A 26,667-nucleotide genomic window follows, 5' to 3' on the forward strand; every position below is an offset into this window, starting at 1 on the left:
ATTCGTCTAGTTCTTGCTTTTTAGAATCAATGCTATTCAACTCGGTGTCACTTACAATTGTCCCATTTTCTAGCTTTTGGATATCTTCTATCAACTTATTTTCCAAATTATTATTGGCTTTCTTTTAAAAGAAGAATATGAAATAGTCTTGCTTCTAATTTCTAACAATAAAATCTCTAAAATATAGTTGGTCATTGATAACAAACAGAAGGAATATTTTCTATGTTATCCATTTTGTATACTGGTAATGCATATTATTTTTTAACTTTTACAATCACTGATCTACTAGCGTCTAGATTATTAATTTCCCATAACCCCCTCCCCTTTTGAAATTTGGTAAAATTAAGGTTTATTACAGGCATTGAATGGTCAGACCGGTTTCCTGACTCCACGCGTGACTCACTTAAACTTGATAACAATCCGTCTGATATAAAAATGTAGTCTAATCTTGCCTGTTTACATGGATTTCTTCTGCACCAAGTATATCTTCTAGCATCAGAGTTGAGTTCTCTAATAGCGTGTTCCATTTAGTGGAACGGCCGGTTCGAACTGGAACAACCGGAACGTTCCGCTAAATGGAACACGCTGTAAATGTATCAATAATTCCTATTTCCTGTTTAGTTTCCACAAATTTCTCTCTAGCTTTTTATATATACCATGTCTCTCAGACTACTACATGCTCTACCATTTTTTTTATTTGTATAAACATTTGTGGATTCCTTCTGTACTCAGTTCTATCTAATTAAACCTATCAATCATATATTTAAGAAGTTATTAAGCCAATTTCGTATGCAGTGTCACAGTCTCAATATCGAGTCTGGGCGTTATAATAACATCCCTAGAAATCAGAGGATTTGTACTGTCTGTGATAAAAATGACGTAGAGGATGAAGTGCATTTTGTACTTCTCTGTCCGGCATATTCCGAATTAAGGGCGACATACATCAAAAAGTATTTTTATTGTCGACAAAGTGTGTATAAGTAGATTCTATATTGAATTATTCTCGAGTAAAAGTTTTAAAATTTTGAATATGTTGGGTAAGTATTTGTTTCGTGCTACAGCGAAAAGAAAAGCCCTGCTTGCAAGTAATTAAATTGTTCTTAGTTTGTTTCTATTATTGATTCATCATTTTTCATCAGTGTCACTGTTGCTTTTTATATAGTATGACGTCATCCGTTATGACGTATCGTTACTATGTATGACGTCACGGTTTTGTCATATTCATTCAATAAGTTGAAACTGGTGAGTTTACAGTGTATATTGATAACACAATGTAGTTACAACATGTCTTGTACATCTCATTACAGTAGTATTGATGGTAATATTGTCCTCCGCCATCTTATGCTTGTCTATGTCATGATAATTATGAAAATGTTTGTACTGTTCCTTATATGCTTGTTTTGCATTTGGATGAAATAAAAACTACAAACCTTACCCCTTCCCCAAGCTCTGAGAAGCTGGTGGTGGTGTCTATTGTATAATATAATTAGCTAACAATTTGGTGTTGATCTGAATTAAAACCAAAGCTATTAAAATTTTCTTAGAACAATAGAAAAGAAAACTTGATACATGACAGAAAAGTAGAAAGATACTGGACCAACTCATCACTTTATGCATTCATTCTTTTTAACATGTTTTGTAAACTCTTGTGTGAGTCATACTGTTTATTAATTGCATTTATTTATATTAAATATATTGATGCCAGTTGAATGGAAAACAATATCTATTTAAACAGAGAAGGTATCAATTCCTGTGCATATCGGCAAAGAATACAGTAACATTCAACTTAAAAATCTGAAAGAGACATAGAGACAGTAAGTATATGTTTCGATTGTAATTACCCCCTTGGGGCCCCACTAGTTTAACACTAGCGATAACCAAAGTTGATTATCGCACGACAAAGCCACAACAAAACGAATTACAAGTTAAGTTGTTAAACCTTATATATTACAAGAGGCCCATAGGGCCTGTATCGCTCACCTGGTTGGATTTGACCAATTGTCAAAATAATGTTCATGTTCAATTTGTTAATACATAGCTTTATTTGTCAATCTTGAACAATACAATATATGATTATAGTGTGGGGATTCCAACTACTTTAAAGAAATAAAGTCCAGACTCTTTATGGGTGTGAAAAGACCTCAGGGATTGTTTTTACAACATGACTGTGTTTAAAGAAAGTAAGTCCCTTAGAGTGGGGATAGACCCTTTGGTCTATTTTTAGATCAGAATTGTGTTTATCCCTTAACATCCAGCGACGCTATACATGGTTATGGGATGGAGGGTCACAGCAACCATTAATGCAAAACCTGATCCCCTTCCCCCAAGGATCACAAAATTTGATAAGAACTTAACGACAAGTAGTGATTTATAAAAATTACCCCTATTTCTCCTATTTGACCCCGCCCCTCTGGCCCCTTGGTGGTCAGAATCGCCATTAATACAAAATCCAATCCCCATTCCACCAAGGATCTTCCAGACTAAATTTTGTTGAAATCCATTCATAACTTTATAACTAGTAGTGATTTAAAGGAATTGTCTCAATTTCCCCTACTGGGCCCAGCCCCTCTGGCCCCTGGTGGGTCAGCTTCACCTTTTTTACAAAACCTGTTCACCTTCCCCCAAGGATATTTCTGACCCAATAAAGTTCAAATCCATTCATAACTTTAGAATTAGTAGCGATTTAAAGGAATTGCCTCTATTTCCCGTATTCTACCCCGCCCCTCGGGATCAGAATCGTCAATAATGCAAAATCTATTCCCCTTCCCTCAAGGATCTTTCAGACTAAATTTTATTGAAATTCGTTCATAATTCTAAGACTAGTAGCGATTTAAAGGAATTGCCTCAATTTCCCCTATTGGGCCCCGCCCCTTGGGGGTCAGAGTCACAATTTATGCAAAATCTGATCCCCTTCCCCCAAGAATGTTTCTCACCAAATTGGGTTCAAATCCATTCATAACTTTATGACTAGTAGCGATTTAAAGGAATCGCCTCAATTTCCCCTATTGGGCCCCTTGGGGGTCAGAGTCACCATGAATGCAAAATCTGATCCCCTTCCCCCAGGAATGTTTCTCACCAAATTGGGTTCAAATCCATTCATAACTGTATGACTAGTAGCGATTTAAAGGAATTGCCTCAATTTCCCCTATTTGGCCCAGCCCCTTGGGGGTCAGAGTCCACCATTTATGCAAAATCTGATTCCCTTCCCCCAAGAATGTTTCTCACCAAATTGGGTTCAAATCCATGACATGACATGACATAAGCTCACCGGACCTTCGGTCCAGGTGAGCTAATAACTGCTTATTGTTTGTTAGCTGTTTTTCGGGTTCTCAACTTAGTTGCAGCCATGTGGTGTAGGGAAAGGTAACTCTTATTGGTGGATGTCCGAACACAAAGCGCACATGTACTTCCTATACTGGGAGTACTGGGGTACCCTAGCATTGTGTCCAATCAGAAATAGTTTATAAACCTAAAATGTAATATGGAAAGTTGTAAGATATCAAGTCTCCCATAATTTTTGATGTATTGATACCTAATGGGTTCAATTATAATAAAGTTAGATTTTTACATCCATTGACAATCAGCTCTGAAATAGCTTATCGATTACCGAATATTGCAAACAATACACATCCCCGACTGCTTCCTCTGATCTTAAAAATGTCTAACACTTCACAATCATATGTACTGGACAGTATTTTGTAGACCTTTGTCATGTCATATTGCCACCCAAGAAAAACTCACCAGAAAATTTGATTAAAAAACATATAATTTTTATTTTTTCAAATATAGTGACTATTTTTTTGTTACATGAGGGATATTTACAAGGGCAAATCTGAAGATGTTCTCTCAAAAAAATGACATTGCAACAAAACATGTAAAACAGATTGAACAAAATACACCTCACGATACCATTCTCAAAATATCACTCAGAAATAGCCAGCTAAAGCTCACATACATTCTGTTATCAGACAGACTACTGATGACAGCTATACCAAAATGTATTTCTAGTATACACACACTCTTTCAACATGTAAATATTCATTTTATCTCACCTCAAGAAAATAATAGAAACATTCTGAACCGTTCAAGTAGAAACACTGTATTTACCTACAAATAAACCTCTGTCCACAACAAACTCTTTCTCAAAGTAACAGAATCTTATCAATAACAATTTCAAAACAGTAACCCAAAATGTGCTCCTAATCTATGAACTCTTCCCAAACTTCATAAGTAAAATTTTGCACTAGAGCCTTTTTCATTTATTGCAGTTCAAACAACTGGACCAGTGTTGTTCGTGTATGAAATGATGACACACCAAGTGATTTAATGTTGCTTTCAGAAGAGTCTTGGCAAAGAAGAGGCTCTAGGTGAGGGGACTTATTTGAGATTAACCAAAGTAGAACAAATGTTATAAAGTGCAAAACATTCTCGAACCTACCATACATGTAAACAGGGCAAACTTCATTGCCTCCATGATCGAACATAGAAAGTCAACAGGCCATACAATCATATCTTATCAGTGGAACCACACATTAACACAACAATCTAACATAGTGATATATAATAAGGTAGTCCCAATATATAACAATTAAGTATTTGAGTTCACATTTTTTAAACATGGTCCCAAGTCCAAAATACATTATAGTTCAAAGATAAAACAAAATGTGCTCCCAATCCTTTGACCAGCACTCATTTTATCATGTGGTTTGTCTAAGTAAAAACATCCCCATCACAAGAAACAAAATATGATAATAGGTCCAATTTTTTTGTACAATATATAGAGGTTCTCATACACACGATAACGCATGTAGAACCATACACGTTTACCACAAAATTATGATCTAAATGATCTACATGTGCTTTTTACCCTGCCAGGTCATTATTTCTCGATGCAGATCTCTGATTAGGTATAATTATTGTGAGTACATGTATTTCGTAAATCCATGGGTCTCTAATGTAACAATTCAAAAGGTTAATAATATCAACATTACTGGTGTGACATGTACCTGGTGAAAATAACATGTTTTTGCTATCCACTTTTTGTTTTATCAACAATTCATATTATAAACATACTGAGCATTGCATCAGTCCTGTATTAGATCCTCAAACTGTAGTTTTCAACATTTACTAAATATGATCACAAAACATATATTATTGGTAATCAGGCACATTGGCTATTGAAGACGTATGAACAAAAACTTTCATGAAAATCGCAATAAGGATGTTAAAATCATATTAAGTAATCATACAAGTAATTCTGATAAGTTCCCTTAAGTTTGTGAGACAAATTGAGGCATTTAAGAAATATCTACCTTTCAAATACAACAATCAACATATATGGCCACAAGAGAACAACTATCAAATCAAAATAGCATACAGCTTTTTTCTGCATGCAGATGTAAACAAGTGGTATGCTACGTATACATAATGGGAAATACACCATGTACAGCTTACATGGTCACTGCTTGGTATGGAAAACTTTAACATAGTCTGACTTTAACACAAAATAATCATATATCAAAGATCGGAAAAACCGGTAGTCCAAACTACTCTAGTAATGAGGTTCCCATCATTAACTTCATTAATTGATATTCTACACATACATATATATATTTGTTCTTGTTGTATTTAACCAGAAATCATCAGGTTTATAAACCAAAGGCCATTTACTTGACAACTGCTGGTAGTTCCACTACTGTTCAAGTCTATATCATGCCTTCAAAGAAATATTCTGCACAAGTTGGAAAATTTCTTTAAAACTGTTTTGTTACTTTTTAAGAACTCTTTATATATAGTGGCTTTTAAAAATTCAGTCAAAATATCTTTTCTCTTGTCAGTTTAGACAAGCTAAATTGCTGGTTATAGTCATGGTCATTATAAATTTAAGCTGTCTAAATATAGAGCATCGTGGCACCAGGAACTAATTCGTCACTGGATCATAGATTTTATGGAAAGTATTTGGTAATTATACAATGCAAAAGTGTGTACGCTGTTCACTTATAGTATCTGCTGGAAATGCAGTTTCATTGCTTCGTTAGACATATATATTTCTTATTGCATTTAAAAATGTACAAATATTCCACTCTTCAGCTTATAAAACACAAACCCTGTTGTAAAGCAATCAGGGCCATGGGAACGTTTGTAAATCAATTGCAATACAGCTTAATCTAATTTCTACAAAGAAAATATTGTACATTTGTTGATATGGTAAATTGAGGCATACACTTTCCATAATAATGGTGATGTTTACATGCATTATTTTTTATAAAAAGCATATTATATACAATCCCAACTCGTGCTGAATATCCCTTTATTACTGTACATGTAACAGTTGATCACAACACTTGTTCGCACCCAACGGTTCCTCATAACAGCCATATTGATTTCCTCATAAAACTAAGGTAGACTGTCAACTAGCTATAGATACTATACGGTCTTTATTGCACCAAATGTTATGTCAACACTGTCATAAACCACTCCAGGCATCTATAAAATATTCATATTGTTTTTTATTTGTACAGTAGCTAGTTGTTGAATTCCAATCGATATAGCAATATAAAATCTAACATATATTCATGGAAATATAAAATTTAAACCAATAAATCACATAGAAATCAGTCTATCTAACATTTGGCCTAAATAATTAAAAAACATTTGATAAATAGTTATAAAAAATAAGTATTAATATTTATATACAGCAACCTAAGATATCATCCTTACCTTACTTAGGAACGAGACTGATGTGTGAAAAATAATTGTCCTTGGACTGGCACAAATTATACAAAAATATGAAAAAGGAAACAAGAAAAAAACTCATAAAAAAAGTTAATCTGTGTTAAAACATGGTCCCTCCAAAGATCTGTACAATAACACATATTGGAAAGACAATCATTTTAGTCACATTTACACAAATTTCAAATCAAGCATCCTATATTCTAACATCAACACACAGCAGGTACAGTATCCAATTTTCATTTGGAAATATTAAGAAATATATTAAATACAAAAATAATTACATTTAAGTTGGGTTTTTTTCAAAGCTTACATTGCTGTAAACCTTGCTAGCACATCTCATGTTCAGTTGTTTCTGTTATATATTTTGTCCTTCGTTCATTAATAATGTAATTATATAAGCATGTAAACATTCTAGACAATGAAATATATTCGAAAACACTAGAATATATTTAATACATGTATGCCTTTGATCCCACTTGGACATAAATGGTGCTAAATGCAAAGTTCAAAAACATGTCAAAAACAAAGCAAAATCTAAATCAAATTTTTCATTTTGACAGCAAAATATCAGCATCCTTTCATTATTTCTGATCAAGAGTGCATGGAAAACTTTTCAATAATTCTTAACCAAATCTGTATCAGACGGGCGACGAAAGTTTGTCTCAAACCTTGTAGTGGCAGGAGCATAATCAAATTGTCACCAACTACTCTCAATGCTATAAATAATTGTTTTAAATATGAAACTTTCTTATTAAAAAAATGCTGAAAATTTGAATATATCCATCATCATCAACTAAGTTACACGTAATGATCTGCTTATCAACACACCACTCTTTAATCTTGTTTTTTACTGATGGTATCAGTCTTTCAAATGCTTTTCTTTATGATGCGCTATAATTGTTAATGTCATACAAATCATTTTTTCTACTTGGGGACAATTTCAATATATAAAGGATCACAATTCAAAAATGTTTTTTAACTAGTTATAATTATGATAACAGTCATACCTACAACAGCATAAACTTAACACAACAGCACAAACCTTGAAATCTAACACAACGTTCATACACACACATAGTAATATTTAATGTCTATGCAACGATGCCATCCCATGCAATCAGGTACTGTACTTTTCCATCGGAATTCACACGTTTTGCCAACACATCATACTTTTCTCCCTTCTTCAGGCGATCAGTGGCACCAAAGTAACTGTTGATATTAGATTTGATGCGGGCCATACTAACAACATGACATTTTACACTTTCAATCATTTGAGTATCAATCACATTCTGCATCTCATCGTACCGTCCAGATATGCTTACTCGGTTTCGTTTGCTGCGTCTTGGTGCTACAGCCTCTTCATCTTCGCAGCCCTTGCGTTTTTTGCCCCGTCTCTTACGACAGGGTTCTTTAGAGCAGGAGGAGAGTGTTTCTGTTGACTGAGATGAAGTCACAGAGGGAGGAGGTGTAGGAATGGCTTTTGTGGGGTCGTCACCAGACAGTCCTGAACACAAAGAGCTCTGGGATGCAGAATCACTGTCGTAACTCTGATAGAGATAGTTAATGATCTGCATCTTCCTCTGATGTTTCGCAAACTCCTGCTTCTGTTCAACTTCCGTTTTGAAAGGATGATTGAAACTTTCAAAGTCTGATGGCAATGGTATAATGTTTTCTAAGGTATGGGATGGCTTCCTTTTGGATTTACCTTTCCTAGATGAAGTTTTGGCCACAAGACTTGGATCCTCTTTGATAGGTAGAGATCCATTGTATCCACCATAGTTCTGGTTGAGGCTGCATGCATTCTCATCACCATGCTGCGAGATAAATATAAACAAGGTTTAATACCTAATAATAAATGGCAACAAACACTGCAATTATTTTTTGGAACATCTGTTTTTGTAAAATATTTTGACACAGTGATATTGGACAATATTACATGGTGATGTTTGATCTCATGCTTCGTCTGTGTCATTTGTTTATATCCAATATGGTGGATTTAACCGCTTGTGATGTCACAGCTTGATAGGTCACTATGTACGAAAAATGACATTCGCGTGCAGGTGTGCATTCTGTGATATCACAAATATCTCGAAAACAATACAATATTTGGAAGCAGGTAATACAGCCAACACTGCGTTTCATAGGATGGATAGAGGGTCCTCCACTCCTCTGCTGGATACCCAATGGTATGAAGGGCGATCGAGCAATAGGAGAAATATGATACGTGCATCGATGACAACAGCAGTCGAAGTGGTAACTTTTAGACTTTTATTACTTCGTGATTATTGACGAAGTAATAAAAGTCTAAAAGTTACCACTTCGACTGCTGTTGTGATCGATACACATATCAATACAATATTTCATATAATTTCTCCACAGCACTTTATTTTACAACATTATCTAACAATAAGCAATTATAACAAGTGCAATCAATGATTTTGAAAGCTCAACGGCGGCAGCAATTACACTATGCATTCATTATTTATGTATGTATAAGCATGTCATTTTGAAATTGTACGTTACATAATATCGTTCCTAGACCTCTAATGGACTTATAAACCAAATAAGAAGGGTGTAGACTTACAAGCTTTCCAAAACATACCCCAAAAATCTTTAAAGAGGGTTTTTGTGCTAATCTTTAAAGAGGGTTTTTGTGCAAAAAAAATCAAGTCCACTAATTAAAATGCCAAAACAATTACAATTTTTTTCTGTATGATTTTGATATAACATCACTCCTGGACCTCTAATGAATGCATAAACCAAATTAGAAGGGTGTGAGAGCAAACTTTTGGACTTACCCCCAAAACTTTAAAGTGAGTTCTAGTACAAAAAAAGAAAATTCCAAAAAATGGTAAAATGCGAAAAAAATCACAAATTTTTTCTGCATGATTTTGCCATAACATCACTCCTAGACCTCTAATGAATGTATAAACCAAATTAGAAGGGTGTGAAGTGTATACTTTTGGACTTAGAAGCTTTCCAAAAACAGATCCCAAAACTTTAAAGTGGATTTTGGTGCTAAAAAAGTTAAGTTCTCAAAATGGTAAAATGCGAAAAAAATCAAAAATTTTGTCTTCATGATTTTGCCATAACATAACTCCTAGACCTCTAATGAATGTATAAACCAAATTAAATGGGTGTGAAGTGTATACTTTTAGACTTAGAAGCTTTCCAAAAACTGATCCCACAAGCGACTCGTAACCGGTGAGCTAACAAAAATTTAAATGGTCATCTGCCGGCCATCTTGTTTTCTGATTTTCAGCCTTAAAATGGAACCTACACATGAAATTTGAGGAACATCCATGAAAAACATATGGGCAAATAGTGATTAAAAACTTAAACAGTTGGCCATCTTGTTATCAGATATTATCGTTCTCAAAATAAAACATGCACAACTATAGACCAAGAGAAACCAACAGAAGAAATCATGAGAAAGATCCATGAAGAACTTCTGAGAACTAGCAATAACAAACTTCAGCTTCTAAAAATCAAAATGATTCTGTCTGCCACTTTGTTTGTACAACTAGGCAGGATGCGGAAGGTTACAAAATTTGAAAAAGATCAAACTGTAAATATTCGCGTATAGTGTGCACTAATTGGAGCGGTCCCATCTACTCTGTTTATACAAACAAAATAATTAATCCTTCCCTCAATTACCTTGTGATTTGCAGGCCAGTATGATCATTTGTGGTATCTGTACACGATCAAATACAATATATGTATACATGTATATGTAAATATTCGCGTATAGTGTGCACGAATTGGAGCGGTCCCATCTACTCTTGTTTATACAAACAAAATAATTAATCCTTCCCTCAATTACCTTGTGATTTGCAGGCCAGTATGATCATTTGTGGTATCTGTACACGATCAAATACAATATATGTATACATGTATATATATACAAAATGTATGAATGATGTGTGAATGTTTATGTTTGAGTTACCTCCCTTAAATGTTTATTTTCATGTTATTCTTCATTTCATAGTAAATTTATATATCTTATGTTTAAATTTATACGATCCACTTGCCACCTAGGCTTGGCCTTTTATTCGATCCTTTTGACTTATACCATACAATGTCAATAAAATTTGTTGAAATGAAATCTGTACACGATATATACAAAGCTAATTAGGCCCAATCATAACAAGATTGACTGGTAAGCTGAGTAGGGTAGGCTACATAATGTAACACTGGCTGCCATTTTGTATGTGGAAACAATTTTGCTGTCACTGTGTTGGTCACTATTTTTATATCAACTATTTTTTAAAGGCATTTTTCAACAGATAAATTTTATAGGGTAGACGATTTATTAGAACAGTCAGATCGTAATTCTATAGGGCCAGTTGGTCAGTGAGTGCGGCACGAGATTAAGACATTAGTGTCATCCTTGCCGAATCGCACATGCATGCTGTTACAGCTTCCGTAAATAAACAAGTTTCTGGCAAAGCTCTGGATTTATAAGGTATTAAATCATAATCCTACCATCGAGGAAACAATTACAAATCTCGCATCACATTCATGACATCCATGCATTTGACCGGCAAAGGCTTGTACCTGCCTATAGTGCAGTGGATTTTTTCACTTGTCAAATTTTGAAAAAAAAGTGTGCACTCTACAGGAATAGTTACATAACTGTTTTTTCTGAGAAATGCTGATTAAAATAGAAATGCTGATTAAAATATTCAACCTATCAAAATTTGTTTCTGATCACTCACAAATTAAATTTGCACAACTAGGAACCATGGGGAACCTCCAAGAATTTTAAGAAAGATCCACAAAGTCCTTTCTGAGAAATAGCGGCAACACAATTTTAAGATGTCAAGATCAAATGACCATAATAGTCATTTTGTTTCCAATCAGTTTCAAAATTTAGAATGTACAACCAGGTTCCTACATATGAAATTTTAGAAAGATCCATTCAGCACTAGCGGCCACAAAAGGACCACGTACAAAAGGCAATTTAATGACGACAAGTCTGCTTAAAATATGAATTCTTTTATGACAGTATAGCGTGGTAAGGTTTCAGTGGGATATATTAAATGCAGAACACAATCAATCATATGAAATGAAACCTCAAAAATAAACTATCCAAACTTACCTCCAATGCTTTCAGTAATTTTTTCCTAGCTTTATCAGACTTGAACGCAATTGACTCATCTATCTCATGACTGTTCTTCTTGTATCTCAGAGGTACAGGTGAATTACTACAACATAACAATAACATTATACAATGAACACATGACAATGATGTAAGCATGGTTTTATCCGATACCTAATGATATGCATTCCATACAATTTATTTAGGTTTCAACAAATTTTATTTGGTTAACAAAAGGATCAGACAAAACACTGTGTCTACATAAGTCTTCTCCTGAACTGGTACAACATGTATACATTTACACATAATAAGGTATGTTTACAAAATTAACGATAATCAATTACTTGCTGAGATTATTGTTAAGTAGATGGATAATTTTATGGGAAATAAGTATCTGACACTTTGTTTCTATTTCATCATAATTTCCATTAATACTACCAACACATAATATAAAATGTACAAAGCATATTTGATGAATAATTATTAGAGAACTGGAGAGTAATAATAATCAATAACTCTTGTTAATAATGAAAATCTAAACTGAAATATTTCATTATAATCATCAAAGGGGTTTAAAATATACAATCAGAGACCAATGCATTATTTGTTACATACAAATGTAGTTTCCTGATTATACTGTTCAATAAAATCTTTGCGAAATGAAGTTATGATAGTTTGTACTTTCTATTTCACAATTAAGTGTATAAAAATTTCTCTTTTATTTGATATTATCATTAAATTGTCCAGTAGAAAGCATGTGTTTAAGAATTAAAGAGTCTATAGTTATGTTTTGAGCTTCTGTTACTCTGTTGTGCATATTTGATGTCAAATAAAGTTCTTGTATCTTAAATGTGTTTTGTGTTATTGCATAAGAAGCAAAAAATAAATGCCTACCGATGTCTCTTCCTGGGACGACCCATGATCAGCTTTGATTTTTCTATACTTGTAAATCGAACTTACTCATTTGATGTTCAGGGTAACTAATGACAAATTCACAAGATGAAAAGTGACATCTTACTCAACATCTAATTAGAAGAGGAGTTGTTTTAACACCAATTGTCACCTGTGACATGTTAGGTGTCAACAGGTAAACAGACTGTCACACACCTGTCCAGGTAAATCAATACCTTCAGAGGGGGTAAACAGGCAATTATAGTTAGGTTTGTTAAGGTAATAATGTTTATACAATTGAGACATGGCTGTAGGGGTAACTACATCAACACTATAAAAGACCTGGTTTATTTGTGAAAATATACTTGCTCTTTTAAAACCAAACCTACAAATATGACCTGTGAAATAAGGATCATGCAGAAATATTTACCAGTAACTGTTTGTAGATAAAATATATTAATAATAGATCTCTGTTATTGATATTATTTAAGCATGTCAAAAAATGGCTGCACAGAGAGAAAATTCTTTATCAGAATCAGTATGTTGAGAAGCGCTGGCTGTCCCCTGTGATAGTATAAGCTGTACAGAGCTGGGGCATACACTTCTACAAGTCCGGTCCTAGAAAATTTTATTTCTGGGCAAGTGATTTCAGTAATACTAGTATTTTTCAGCAGTTTTTATGAAACTACAAAATTGCTGTACATCTGATTTGGAATTGATATATTCACAAAGTGAAAGGCAATACTGTAAGAAATCAGAAATTGAATTGTCAATTCTACAAAAGTAATGATCTGAATAAAACATCAATCAAAGATCAATCTGAAATGGTCAGATCGTAAGATTCCCCAAGAAATTATACCATGCACATAAAACAATCCTTGAAGCAAAACAAGTGCGATAAAGAAATTGTGAAGCTCTCCAGGAGAGGCCATAACAAAAGATGAACTTAAAATGATACAATTCTATAGTCTAAATCCAATCAATTTCATCTGTGAAAAGTGTCAAATTAACTTTCATTGTATACAGCTCTGTAACTTATTAGGTAGCTATTGACAGGCAAAATAGCTGTTTCCCTTAAAATACCTTAATATTATAAGTGCAAAAGTTTCCATTATAATTTTTGGAAACAGTCATACTTTTGAACAAGTATGTTTTAAAAACACTTGCAAAAGGAACACTGCGAAAAAGTATGTACCCCTGCAGAACTAGCCATAATTTACTCTGACCCCCAACACCAGATGAGGTTTAATGTATAAGATGCCTGGTGAGTTGTTTTCGATGTTTTTGTATTGTATTATAGGCCGTTGACAACTGAAATGATTTGAGACACACCCAAAAGACATAAATCAAACTTTAACTTGATTTGAAAGGCTGATTTTTTTTCATTATTATTATTTTAACATTACGAAAAATCCAAATGCAAAATATTCATATTTTGAGGTAAAGATCATATTCCATCTATATATCAAAGAAACTTTGTAAAGATTGAATGCCATACACAGGTTTTACTGGTATGTAGTGCTGAAGTAATCCTGAATGACAAACAATCTTCTGGAATAGAAAGAGTCATATAGGTAGTAAACCAGTAACTAATTAATTAAAACACTCTTTTGGTGGTACATTTTGTAGCTATCTGCAAAAGCCTCTGAAGATTGGAGCGTTGTGTACTACTGTCAACGTAAGGTAGCATACATATATAATAAACAAGGGTCTCATAATTATCTTATAAAAGGTATTTTATCTATCACACAATCTATTCTAGTTTCTGTAACAAGATTTTCAAGATAGCTAATATCTTGAATGCAGTGTGGACCTGAAGGACTGTTCCAATATTATCAGTGGGAGACCCAAAATTGCAACCACCCATCAAATATTATAACATATTCAATATAAGGAAATCTAGAAAATAGGGAATTTACTGCACCACCGATCAAATTTTAATACAAAAATAAGTTTCTGCTCAGAAAAATAATTGATCAGATTTTTTTCAATATGATGGGTATCTTCAGTCCACAGCTTTCACAATACCATATTTACCACAAACGTAATGTGAAAAACTCATTGTTCGGACTTGTTGCACAACAAGGATTTTCCTACATTTTTTCAACTGGGTCCAAGGTCCATTGAATTGGGAATTTCTACGAGACACAATGTGACATTGGGAAAAACAAAAAATAATGAAATTCATATAAATTTCAGTTTCTCTTTGATGAATTTTAATAGCCTTTGTTATTTTTGATTTCATTTTGTTATCTATAGCTGTTTTTATTTTTCAAAAGTACCTTTAAAGTATAGGTCTTTGTAGATAAAACTAACTTAATCATTCAAAAGTGACTTCAAATTGGGAATTTTTCAGTGGCTAATTGGGAATCTTCACAAGAATTTTTAGGGGAATGGGTCCTTTTAATTGACCCTGTTTCTATTGTAGGAAAATCCCAGCACAATAACGGCAAAACAGATAATTATAAGATGGTAACATTCAGGAGGAAATTGTTGAACTGTGGAAAGGGGTGGACTGTACAAACAGCACAGTTTTGAATAAATTATGACAAGACAGTATCAGAAATTTCTGTTATCATATAGTCGTGTGGTCTGGCCCCAGATATCTCTGTTCATACGTGAAACCTCTGGTGTTGGGGTAAAGGAAACTGGCTACTTCTGATGTTGTTGTTTTTATATTAAAATAAAGTAAGGAATTATTAATAACAACAAACCAAAATCTGACTATGTTTGCGCTGGCTCAAACCAAGCTTATGTTTTATGATTAAACCAAAATGAAGATAAGAAAAGGATTTTTTCTAAAAGCAACTTAGTTGTTGACTTTCAGAGCAACTCATGGGAACTGGAGCCTAGCGCCAACAGAGTCTGTTGTGAGTTTAACAATTAACATGGTTAAAACAGTTGGTACCTTGGTAGTACTAGAGCCGTCTTCTGGCTTAGCGAGCTACAAATAAACCACACAATTAACCAAACATTACAAAAAGCTAGAGGTATTTAATTACTAAAATGTCAGGCCACATACATCTATTTCGTTTATGATAGGGCTAATCAAAAACAAAATTGGATGCATTTCAGGTTAATACTTAAATACATGGGACAAAGGCATCTAAAAGTCACGTGGATTACTTAAAGGACAAAATGAACAAAATTTTACATCATTTTGGTTGAATCAGGATTACAAGATTAGTTCCATAGAGTAGTTTTAATATTACAAGCAGCTACTTCGACCAGAACTTTGGATAAGTGAGACAACCTAAAATGTACATTTAATTTGGCTCAACTAATTTTGACTTCATTAAATCTGTTCAAAAGATACCTTTACATTCTTCCAGATTGGACATTTGAATTCCTTGTCGAGAGGTGGGTATATATCCCATCCTCCAATATCATTGTTTGGTAGGGAGGTGGGAGAATTAAAATTCTAATGGAGAGTGCTGTGTAACAACATGACCTAGTACTGAGCCAATCTGTTAACAGCAGGCCAGTGGAATAGAGGGTAAATCAATGGTCACTGTATCTGTAAGTTATGCTGGAAACATTTCTAGACTGAGCTAGAGATATATGCTAGGAATATTTGCAAATGTCCCTTGAATGATCTTAAAACCTTAGTTTCTAACCATAATATAGCTTTAGTATGTAAATATAAATATATGAAACAAGACATATTAAAATCATCATGAAAATCTAAAATAAAACATTATTTTTTCAATGACACCACAATCTATAAAGGATGAAGTTAGAAATTGTATTAAGTTGTTCAGTTATTCTCTGCAAAATCATCAATTCCATTAGTTTTTATATAAAATGATTCTAGTAGTAAGCATCAGGTTACACAACAAATTTCCATGGCTACTAACCACTGGATGGGAACAAAACACTTGGTTTTGCGACCTTTAGCCTTCAAAGAGTTCATCACTTCTTCATTGATTTGACCTTCCACAGGGAGAATGATGGTAGGCCCAGGGGGTGGGACCCTCATTCTCAGGCCCCAGTGTGTGTGTTTCTTCTTCACATCACGGCTAAATGAGAATCTAAAATTTGAAAATATTTAACATTAAAAAGTTTGCCATGATTTTTATAAGTTAAATCAATCTAATATAATACAAAACAATAAAAACAAAAAAATACACCTTTTATGTAGAAGTTTATCAAATGTTGTCTCCTTGCCTGGTGTGATACAAATCTGTGTGACCTTTTGCATAGAAGTTTATAATGTATTAGCTCTTTGCCTTGTGTGACATGAATCCCTGCCTAGATAGCATGCTATTTGACATTGGCGACAGGAGATCCAGCCTCACAGATATAAAAATAAAACATACTTTTATTTTCTAGATTTAAGCATATAACATGATAACAACAACTACCTGTTTCTAGTATTATCAGACAGCCGTCACATTAAATGAAGTGGTTGATCAGTTTTTTATAGACTTTTTGAGATTTTAATATTTTCTGCTACTCTACAATTTGGACACAGGTTATTTTTATCATTAAAGATTTCATAGATGATTTTAAAGTGTAATGATAAATTATATTTTTGCATAAATGCTTTAGCTTGAATATGGAAAATAGTATTTTTGGCTATCCAGAAATATCTTAATTATCTTTTCTGTGTGAATGTTGTGCAAGACAAATAGATATTTCCAAGCCTAGAGAATTCCTTATTTCTTGTTTAAAATTGGGTGAATAATTTTTTCAGAGGTTTTTCCGAGACTGATGTGAGTAGTCAATTTTACATGCGAGGAAAATCTGTACGCAGAAACATGTACTTTGACTACCAATCACACACACACAAATTTGCTATAAAGAAAATCCACTGATACTATTTCTTGTACTTTTGTCTCTTACCAACCTTGTTTTATGACCCTTCAAAACATCATTAAATTTCTTCGGTCTCTCTTCTTCAGGTGTTTCAGCCATCTGTAGCAATAGGACACAATCTAAATCATTGTGATGCATTGTTTCAATACTGCAATTATCAAATTGTATTGGAATATTTTCACCTTTGTCCATGTACGCTGGACAATTTTGAAAAATATCTACAGCATAATACATCTATCAAAATACAGATATTCAATTTATTTCTATAATACCTATGCTAGGTTAGCTATTCATGCAATTATATAAAATCTAACATTTTCCTTTCCATAGACTCGAAATAAACTTACTACCTCTAGTCTGTGTTTAATATTTGTCAACTACTAAAATACAAAATCTGTCAATCCTTAATCCTACAACTTTCCAAATTTTCCTCGTTCTGAGATAAGACCATTAAAAATCAATTTCTTTGCAATCACGTTCTCAAATTATCTTTTTGATTGGGATATATATTATCCCAAATTGATGAGTGTACTCACCAACAACCCCCTGATCTCTCGTATTTTAAGCCATTTAACATACACAAGACAATTTGTATGTTCATTTTCTTAAATAATTACCACATGCCCCATTCTGACTTAAGATTCATGTCTAAAATATTCTCAGTATCAATTTATATTCTGGTGTAAGTACAAACTCAAACAAATATATTGAAATTTTGTATGTTTTTTTTTTAAAGAAAATTATAACTGTTGAGCCATAATGAAACCTTTTTTTCTAGATTTGAAAAAACAACAAAAAGAAAACAAAACTAGTAGTGTGCTAGATTTTAATAGATGCTAGCTTTCAGATCTGAGAATTAAGGAAATTAATTCTTTATAGCCTACATGAAATAGTCTTTATGAACGTGACAACTTAACCAGATACATGCTTGCTTTGTAAGGGTTTTTTATTGAAAAACATGAAAAACACCTACCGGGCTGCTGAGTTGAAGTTTGTTCCAGTTGGCATCAACATAGGCCATGATCACTTCAAAGTCATAGGATTTTTTTATGCCACTCAGGGTGAGGTTGAACAGGACCAGATGAGCTACATCAACCCTAAATCCACAAATTTACAATTATCAAAATGAAATCTATAAACTGAAACAATGGACTGAAATTTAGTTGAGTTTCTATAATATGTAGACAATATTGGGGTATATGATTGTATTTGTTAATTTCTTTCACTGCAATTTCACGGAAAACCTCTCTTTGGGCCTTACAGGATATACAGAACATCCATAAACTTGGCTTAAAGTGTCATGAAATTCAGAACCTTTAATAGGACTCACCATTTCAGATCAAGACGTTTTATATACTCTGGTCCAGAGTTACAGTGTGAACAGACAAACAGGTAAAACCGGTCTCCATTCAGTAATGGATGTTCTAAACACTGGATACAGGCTGGAACATATAGGTAATACAAGTAATAATCTTTTTTTTTTAAAAAGATTACCATCATATCAATATTCTGATGATTTGTCTTTTACATGATTTATCATTAATTTCAGTATTTGTGATGAAAGCAGAAATCTGATCATTTGTTTGGGTGTATTAATCTTTGTTGGATTTCATTTTGGAATTTTGTATGCATACAAATTCCATTTACTTTCAATAACAAACACACATGTTCAATCCAGTATTCACTATTAAGCAACTTTGAAATAGAAATTTCTTTTTGATTTGGAGTTCAGAGTCTATCTGTGTCATAGGAGAGCAAAAAATAAATACATGTATTCCAACCTGGTGTTGTCTTCACTTCAGTATTATTTTTTGGTCCTTTTTAACCTTTTAATACTTTGTTTACAATTTAATACCATGCAATAAATGTATTAAAAGTACCATTGTATTCATTACCCCACCAAACTGTATTTGCTCAATATTCATACAACTTCAAGTATTCATCATTGCTCTGTTTTTGTAAGAACATATTTCTACAGACAGCTAAAGATCATCCAATAATCCAGTCATTCTGGTGTATATGTCAATGATTTTGTTTATTTTGTATTTGGAAATTGACAATAGCTTTAGATACGCTGTAGATCCTGGTCCTTTTAATGTCTGAAAAATTTCAATTTCACCAGGAATCACAATAACTAGATGATTAAAACTGAATTTGTTATCACACTCACCTTCATGGAACCACTGCTTACATCTACAGCACTGTAACATCTTTAAGTACCAGCTGAATTTAGACAAATTTTGTATATGAATATTATGTACAATTATCAAACAGGCAGGAAATAAAGCGTAGAAATGTGTTAAAAAATTTACATTAATTTTATCTAAGATACTAGTTAAAATAATGTGAGTAGAAACATACAGTATTCATAACAAGTAGAAGAGCCATGATTGGAAATTAACTCTTTATGACTAGCAAAATGCAGGAAATGCTAGATAAAATTTTGTCTACTTGCAATTTTTTTTAGTATGTTTTCCCAGTCTATCTGTTCATATACATGATACATGATCATAAATAGTGAAAATATGAGTGGAAAAAAGATACCAGCAGCAGAAATTATGATTTATGATGAATGAAATCCTTCCAATAAGTGTCATGATTCCTGTATTTTCTCTACTTTGTAGTAAATTAATGAAAACACTGCTATAAAGTTTATTAGTTCAAAATTACATTTTGCTAGTGAAAATTTTAGGAACTCGTTATGAATTACTAGTGATGAAAAAAGTTAATTTCGACCTCTGTGAGTTGGCACCAAATTACAATAAAGTTTTTATTCCTGATCATTTTGGGAATTGCCTCATGGCAGAATTCACATACAAATACAAGTTCTAGTGACAGGAAATCTTGATGATTTCATCTAAGGCAAAATAGGGCATAAATTCAGACCCATATGAAAAGACAAGAAAAACACTTGGAAGTGGCACATAAAAAAAAAAAAATAAATAAATAAATGCATATTCCATCAATAATTTCACAAAATACTACAGACTTGGAACTGGGTAACTGGAGGAGACTGTACTCACTCTCCTGGACCACCACAGTAACAGTAACATTGCTCCACATTGGTTTTCCTCTGGGCATCCCATGTCAATTTGTTTAGCTGTAATTAAAGAAGGAACATTTCCATGTGATGAATACAATGTTGAAATGAAATTGCATTCTAATACATTAAACCCCCTTCTCTCATCATATAAGCTATGCTATTGTTTTATCGAAAAAAAATATAATTCCTTTAAAATCAATTGTTTTATTAGAAAAAACATTGTTTTAACATCAATTGTATCATAGATTCATATCAAAGCAATTTAATGATAGAGCACAACAGTATCCAACAACAGGTTGGTTTGTTTTTGTTTAGCGTCCTGTTAACACCCAGGGTCATTTAAGGACGTGCCAGGTTTTGGAGGTGGAGGAAAGCAGGAGTACCCGGAGAAAAACCACCGACCTACAGTCAGTACCTGGCAACTGCCCCCAACGTAGGTTTCGAACTCGCAACCCAGAGGTGGAGGGCTAGTGATAAAGTGTCGGGACACCTTAACCACTCGGCCACCGCTGCCCCATACAACAACAGTAATTACATTAATATTGTTAGTAGATGAAGTATTGACATAAAAAGTTTTTAATGTGCTCAGTTAATCTTAAAGTAGATAACACTGACAAATCTATAATGTTTATACATATGTAGATTATCTACATTTTAAAATGAACATAGAAAGTAAAGACCTTATCCATACTTACATCATAAGGAAAAGTCTGTTTCATCTTCTGCAGAGCAGTTGCTGGGAAATTAAAAAGTATGCAACACATGACAAATTAGCCCCGAAGAAGCATACATACATGTCCCTTACAGGCCCCCTCAAGAAATAGTAACAGCAACCTTGAAGCAAAAACCTTAAACTCGACTAGTCCGAGATATCATGGTCCTTCCTCATTGTTTGAAGTTTGATCACCATCCCTCACGGAATGAAGCCAGAGTGCTGATAAACTTTGGTGTTACATATACAAGATGGATAGCAAGGAAACCTATAGCCCTTCAGATTTTACCGTAGGGGACTAGAAACTAGCTATACCTATCCACTCCAGATTAATTTCACACACAACACCAAGTTAGTGTTTAAAATATTTCATATGAAAGATTGTAGTTATTTCTAACAGTTGATAGTCTTCTTAGTAAATCCTTAATGAAACTTTATCATCACCTCTGATAAAAGCTAAATGGGCACTTACCATCAGCTCCAATCTTTAAGGCACCTCCTTTCTGAAATTTAAATGTAAACTTTCATAACATACTCAAAATTTCAATGTCACATGGAAATCTATTCAGATGATTAAATTCAATACTTGATGTTCAGGGAAGTTTGCATACATGTAGGAAAGAATTACACCTCAAAGTAAACAATTCACATATTAATATAACATATGTACTTATATGAAAGATTAAAATACAAACTTTTCCCTAAAAGGGTAATGCTAACAATGTTAAGAGATTAAACATGACAAGAAAGTTTTGACAGACATTGTTTAACCAATACTGATCAATGTCATTGCTGAGAACACAGCACATCAACACTCACACACGCTTATTCTATCTTGATGTGATGAATATGCACATTTTCACAACTTATATATCCAAAGATTCAACCCAGTTTCACTGTTAAATTATGCCATACTTGTTCTTGCACAGGTTTATCGGAAATCTGGATTTACTACACAAAACAAGCAGAAAGCTATGTCTAGTGTGAAATATTATAATTTCCATTTCAATATATATATTTGTTTGTACTAACAGGAGCTGCCATTCTGTTCCAATGATCTAGAGTTGATCGATGAGTATACAACTGTAACAAGTGATTTTTCAAGGATTTCAATATTATTTAAAGTATGTCACACAATACTTTGTGCATAAATGCATCATTAACAAGGAAGTTTAATAGTAATTATTAACACCCTTTGTGGTTTTTGATGTTTTCTGGCACATTTTGAGTTCCACCTGCTACAGAGAAACATGGCTGTGGAAATAAGAGGTTGCAGATCTGCCAATGTAATCAGGCAGACTTAGACCTCTTATACATATAAAGGTAGGCAATACCTTAACTGCAGCAGCAAAGATACAGAGTCGGCAGCACCATTCTACCTCCTCCTCAAGCACATACTCATCATCTATGGTAGGGTTATGGCATTCCTGATGGAACCCTGTCAGACAATGTAATAATTAGACACTAAATATTCTTCACCGATAGCTATCAGTATTACCATGGTAATATAAATCAGTGTAACATTCTCTAGACTGTTTTCGTTAAAAATTCCGATAACTTTCTACAATTACCATTTCCATTTCACAATGAATATTAATTATTCCAAAATTTCTGATTGAGGTTTGATTTTGATCCATTAGTATTTCCGATAAAGCATCCCCTACTGTTTTAAGTCTGTTTCCAAAAAGAGAATATTAATTTTCATTAGATAGTTAATCTTGTTTCGTTGCTTCATTCATTTGTTTAGTGCTTTCCGATGTCTAACTACCCAAGGGTATGGTTTACAATAATATAACTTACCAATACCACAATTGTCACAAAGAACAATTTCATTGGGGGCCTCGGACACATCACTTTGACAAACACAACAGTTTATCTCCCCTTCCTTGGCTCCTGTCAACAGATCAAATTCATAAGTTTACAGTAAAATTTCAAACGAAACGGCATCCAAGATCAAACAATGTAATGCATGGCACTTTGAAAAGTAACAACAGACTGAAAATTACATCATACTTACATAGTTTTGACAGTTAATCTTTGAAAGACTAATTTGCTCATCAACCTTTGACAAATCCATGGTTATTGCTAAAACATTTTGGATTCTGGATGTTAATTTGTAATAATCTTGGTACAGGTCAGGTTGCAAAAATCAAGTATTCGATATTGACTTTTTGCTGTATAAATGTTACTTTGAAGAGAATGATATCTAATTCTCATGATTCAGCTCACTCTGCTCTCTCAAGAGGAATTTACATAAACAATTTTGTATATTCCCAAAACAGATCACCTATTGTTACTAATCGAAATGGCGATGTAGGGAACCGATTCTTCTTTATCTTTGAAGTAATAAAAAAATTTCCAATACCAATTCCTCTGAATTCCGAAACGATTTTGCACTCAAAATGGTAAAAATATACCCAGAAGTACTTGTGTGTGGCTGCCTAACCTACAGTGAAATCAACACCTGTGGTGATTGTTGTTGTAAGTTTTGTCTTGGGCCATAGGCATGTAGTAGGTAAATTGGTACATAACATCTATGACTAGAGGAGCATTTTGATTTAATTGTATACTAATCAAAGCAGTCAAGATGAAACCATGAATCACCATAATGGTAAGCAAGCAGAAGCCTGAGTTTCACATTTGCATGAAGCCCCAAACAGGAAATTTTTGCAGAGGAAAAATCTGCATGCGATAGGAAGCTAATAGCAGATTGGTTTAGAGAAGTTCCACTGTAGTTGACACAATCGAACTAGCACTTCAGGTTATGATACAGGGACAATTCATACCCCATTTCCACTTGATGGCTGGGAATGAGGGGCTTATATAGGCTTTAATATTCAACTGATGACATTTTCAATCAAAAGTAACTTTTGTTATACCACAAAGAATTCAGCAAGGTATAATCCTTCTATGGCTATAATAGCCTATTAGTATCTAAATGTATCTGTAGATAAGAAAATGCTTGCCTTTTTGAAGATCTTTATATAATACCCAGTATTCAGAGTTGTCCTCGAATTGCACAAAACACTTGCCTTCCTTATCTTCAACCTGTCAAAACAAATACATGGAAGTATATATATACAAAATCAGAAATGAACTGTGTCTATAAAACTAGCTGTTAATTAATCATATTCCTAGGAGCTGATAACCACTATATTCCTCAAACTAAGTGTTCCTGTATTTACGGTTTCAATTTTTACCCCATCCCCATATCCCCTTTTCAAGCCAGGTAACACATATGTTTATGTACATGTATATTTGATAGGTGAAAGAACTCAACATGATATATGCTGAATTGCTATATTTGCACTTGGAAGTTAGAACTATAGCATGAACCTATCATCCTGTAAAAACACATAGACTTTGACAAACAAAAAGGGCTTATTGCAGGACAGCAACAATTTTTTGACACAAAATTCAACTGAAAATGTTATTTGTTTTAAGGTTGGGCTTCAGCAAGATTGTCTTTTGCACACATCCAATGCCTCAGGTATTTATTTGAGTATTCAGGGACCGATTTTCAATTATGAACCATGAAGAAGGGTGTTTTTTTTTAGATGTGTTCAATTGTTATTTGCAAGGTATTGGATATCATGGGCAGAAGTGAAATTCCTTGACAGTCAATCTTTGAAAGTATGTAAAAAAACTAGTTCAATATGTATTTAAGATAATCTACTAACAACTTATATTGCTTAAAAAGTACTTCAGAGTTCTCTGTGTCTAGATTTTATTTTTTGTTCTGGGATTGCATTGTGCATGCAAGATATATCGAAGCACTTGTTACAGCATACACTCACTTTCAGTACATTTCCTAGATAGAAAAGACCATCACTCCACCTAGCTAGGACTTCTGCTCCAATGTTGAATTTTCCACGCTTTGCAACTTTGTTAGCTGCTTTGTTAGTGGATGAGGATTTCTTTGTTTTCTCCATCACGGTAAGAGCCAATGCCGTCCTAGTACCAAAACTAATATATATTACAATACAATATCTATACATTTAAATGATCCATTTAAGTAAAAAAAAAAAAAAAACTCAATTCATGATTCAACGATTTCAAGAAACTAAACAGTATACTTAGTAATAATTAACTCTGGCATTGAATAACAAGAATTTAAACAGTACTAATTGAACTGCATATAAAACAATCATGGTAATTACATCATGTCCAACAAGAACTTGTTAGAATTGTTCTGAAAACCAACCTGGATATGGGCTTAGGACTCTTTGGACTGGACCTCTCGGGCGAGCTACAGGTGGAACTACATGGGGAAGGTGTCACCGACTTGGGTGTACTTGGTAACAAGGACTTTGCTGAACTCAATGGAGATGACCGAAATGATACCGGTGATGTTTTTCTCTCAAACTTTGGTGATGCCTGGGCATCATTATAAATATACCTCGATAGTTTTTCATCTGATGTCATTGTCTTAGGGACTTTGGACTCTGCTCTTGCTGAGTACCTGTATGAGGTGATCATTTGGTCTTTTTTGGGGGACATTCTTCTGGTGTTGGATAATGGTTCCCTCCTAGGAGAGGATCTGATGGGAGGTGTGACATCTCGTCGAGGAGAATTTTTCTTCACCGCCGAAAGATGTTCTCTTCGTGGTGAAGATTTATTTGTGCCAAGCAGCAAGTCGCATCGAGCTGATGACTTGTTCATCATGACAGACCTGTAAAATATGTTCAATCACTTATGTAATATTATATAAAGAGCAATAGAAAAATAGAAACAGACAATCCAGACATCAATTGAATAACCTGTCAGCATAAAGTTTAAAATTATGCCCCAAAATTCTAAAATTGTACCCCATATAGTTTTTTTTTAAACAAACGTCTTAAACCATTTAATTCCGTAACATATTTTACGTTTTGTGAACTACAAAAACGTTTGGATGGGGTATTAATGAAGTCTTTCAACCACAATACCACATTGCAATATTTGCGATTTTCGGTTTGGTACAATAGGGGGTTCCTCGGCCTCGTTATATTTCCGAATGACAACGATAGCAAAAATAATAACCATATTCAGTCGTTTAGGCACTGTTTACAGAAGAAATTAGTGACCTGCACATTTGTTTGTCAAATATTAGGCAACAGGTCGCTGCAGTATTATTACAAACCGAAAATAGTTTTCCCTCATTTTCCCAGTGTGTACGAAAGAAAACAATGCAGTAAAATTACTTAATTTCTTTAGCATTGAAAATTCTATACCTGAAAAATGACCTGCCAACGTTTCTGAACTTTAAATCTTATAAAAGATATACTCGGATTAGGATTATATAGGTAGCATCTGTTGTTTCAGCAACTTCTGATTTTGCTTGTAATCAAACGTGCATTTCTCCCGCCATCTTGCATATAGGGACGT

The 26,667-nt window shown here is 33.6% G+C and overlaps 1 protein-coding gene across 3 annotated transcripts; it reads right to left on the reverse strand.

Annotated features, from left to right (window-relative positions):
* Positions 1 to 3,748: 3,748 nt before the first annotated feature.
* On the reverse strand, positions 3,749 to 26,648 carry LOC117321714 (metal-response element-binding transcription factor 2-like). Of its 3 annotated transcripts, none has more exons than XM_033876224.1 (17): positions 26,514 to 26,648; positions 25,505 to 25,972; positions 25,098 to 25,254; positions 24,267 to 24,348; positions 23,101 to 23,193; positions 22,635 to 22,738; positions 21,773 to 21,803; positions 21,284 to 21,324; positions 20,569 to 20,645; positions 19,716 to 19,768; positions 18,876 to 18,987; positions 18,519 to 18,642; positions 17,577 to 17,644; positions 16,585 to 16,758; positions 15,636 to 15,671; positions 11,837 to 11,942; positions 3,749 to 8,549 (listed from the first exon to the last, which is right to left on the reverse strand). In XM_033876224.1, the coding sequence occupies exons 2-17, from the start codon at positions 25,963 to 25,965 to the stop codon at positions 7,827 to 7,829; spliced, it is 2,442 nt and encodes an 813-aa protein (XP_033732115.1). In that variant the 5' UTR covers positions 25,966 to 25,972; positions 26,514 to 26,648; the 3' UTR covers positions 3,749 to 7,826. The 3 variants fall into 3 exon arrangements, with proteins under 3 accessions (XP_033732115.1, XP_033732114.1, XP_033732116.1); XM_033876223.1 differs by having other exon boundaries at positions 25,098 to 25,266; XM_033876225.1 differs by lacking the exon at positions 15,636 to 15,671 and having other exon boundaries at positions 25,098 to 25,266.
* Between the last annotated feature and the right edge of the window lie 19 nt (positions 26,649 to 26,667).

Source organism: Pecten maximus, chromosome 2 (genome assembly GCF_902652985.1).
Source record: "Pecten maximus chromosome 2, xPecMax1.1, whole genome shotgun sequence".
Lineage (NCBI taxonomy): Eukaryota > Metazoa > Mollusca > Bivalvia > Pectinida > Pectinidae > Pecten > Pecten maximus.